The 978-nt window shown below is 39.1% G+C and overlaps 1 protein-coding gene across 1 annotated transcript in view; it reads right to left on the bottom strand.

Moving 5' to 3' along the window:
- The window catches only part of LOC137627353 (uncharacterized), a 1,083-nt gene extending 436 nt beyond the window's left edge, over positions 1-647 (bottom strand). Inside the window, exon 1 of the mRNA XM_068358438.1 lies at positions 1-647. This exon is cut by the window's left edge and continues 436 nt beyond it. Within this exon, the coding sequence (XP_068214539.1) occupies positions 1-647 (647 nt within the window).
- Positions 648-978: the final 331 nt, after the last annotated feature.

Here is a 978-nt window from a genome sequence, read left to right as displayed (position 1 = left end):
TCGTACAGATGTAATGACGTAGCATGTACAGATGTATTGAAGTAACATGTCATACAGGTGTAGTGACCTAACATGTCATACAGATGTAGTGATGTAACATGTCGTACAGATGTAGTGACGTAACATGTCGTACAGATGTAATGACGTAACATGTACAGATGTAGTGAAGTAACATGTCGTACAGATGTAGTGACGTAACATGTCGTACAGGTGTAGTGATGTAACATGTCATACAGATATAGTGACGTAACATGTCGTACAGATGTAATGACGTAACATGTACAGATGTAGTGAAGTAAAATTTCGTACAGATGTAGTGACGTAACATGTCGTACAGCTGTAGTAACGTAACATGTCGTACAGATGTAGTGATGTAACATGTCGTACAGATGTAACATGTCGTACAGTTGTAGTGATGTAACATGTCGTACAGATGTAATGACGTAACATGTACAGATGTAGTGAAGTAAAATGTCGTACAGATGTAGTGACGTAACATGTCGTACAGATGTAGAGAAGTAACATGTCGTACAGATGTAGTAACGTAACATGTCGTACAGATGTAGTAACATGTCGTACAGATGTAGTAACGTAACATGTCGTACAGATGCAATGACGTAGCATGTACAGATGTAGTGAAGTAACATGTCATACAGGTGCAGTGACCTAACATGTCATACAGATGTAGTGACGTAACATGACGTACAGATGTAGAGAAGTAACATGTCGTACAGATGTAGTAACGTAACATGTCGTACAGATGTAGTAACGTAACATGTCGTACAGGTGTAGTGACCTAACATGTCATACAGATGTAGTGATGTAACATGTCGTACAGATGTAGTGACGTAACATGTCGTACAGATGTAACATGTCGTACAGATGTAGTGACGTAACATGTCGTACAGATGTAATGACGTAACATGTACAGATGTAGTGAAGTAAAATGTCGTACAGGTGTAGTGACGTAACATGTCG

This window comes from Palaemon carinicauda, chromosome 35 (assembly GCF_036898095.1).
Source record: "Palaemon carinicauda isolate YSFRI2023 chromosome 35, ASM3689809v2, whole genome shotgun sequence".
Taxonomy (NCBI): domain Eukaryota; kingdom Metazoa; phylum Arthropoda; class Malacostraca; order Decapoda; family Palaemonidae; genus Palaemon; species Palaemon carinicauda.
This window is presented reverse-complemented; position numbering and strand designations above follow the sequence as displayed.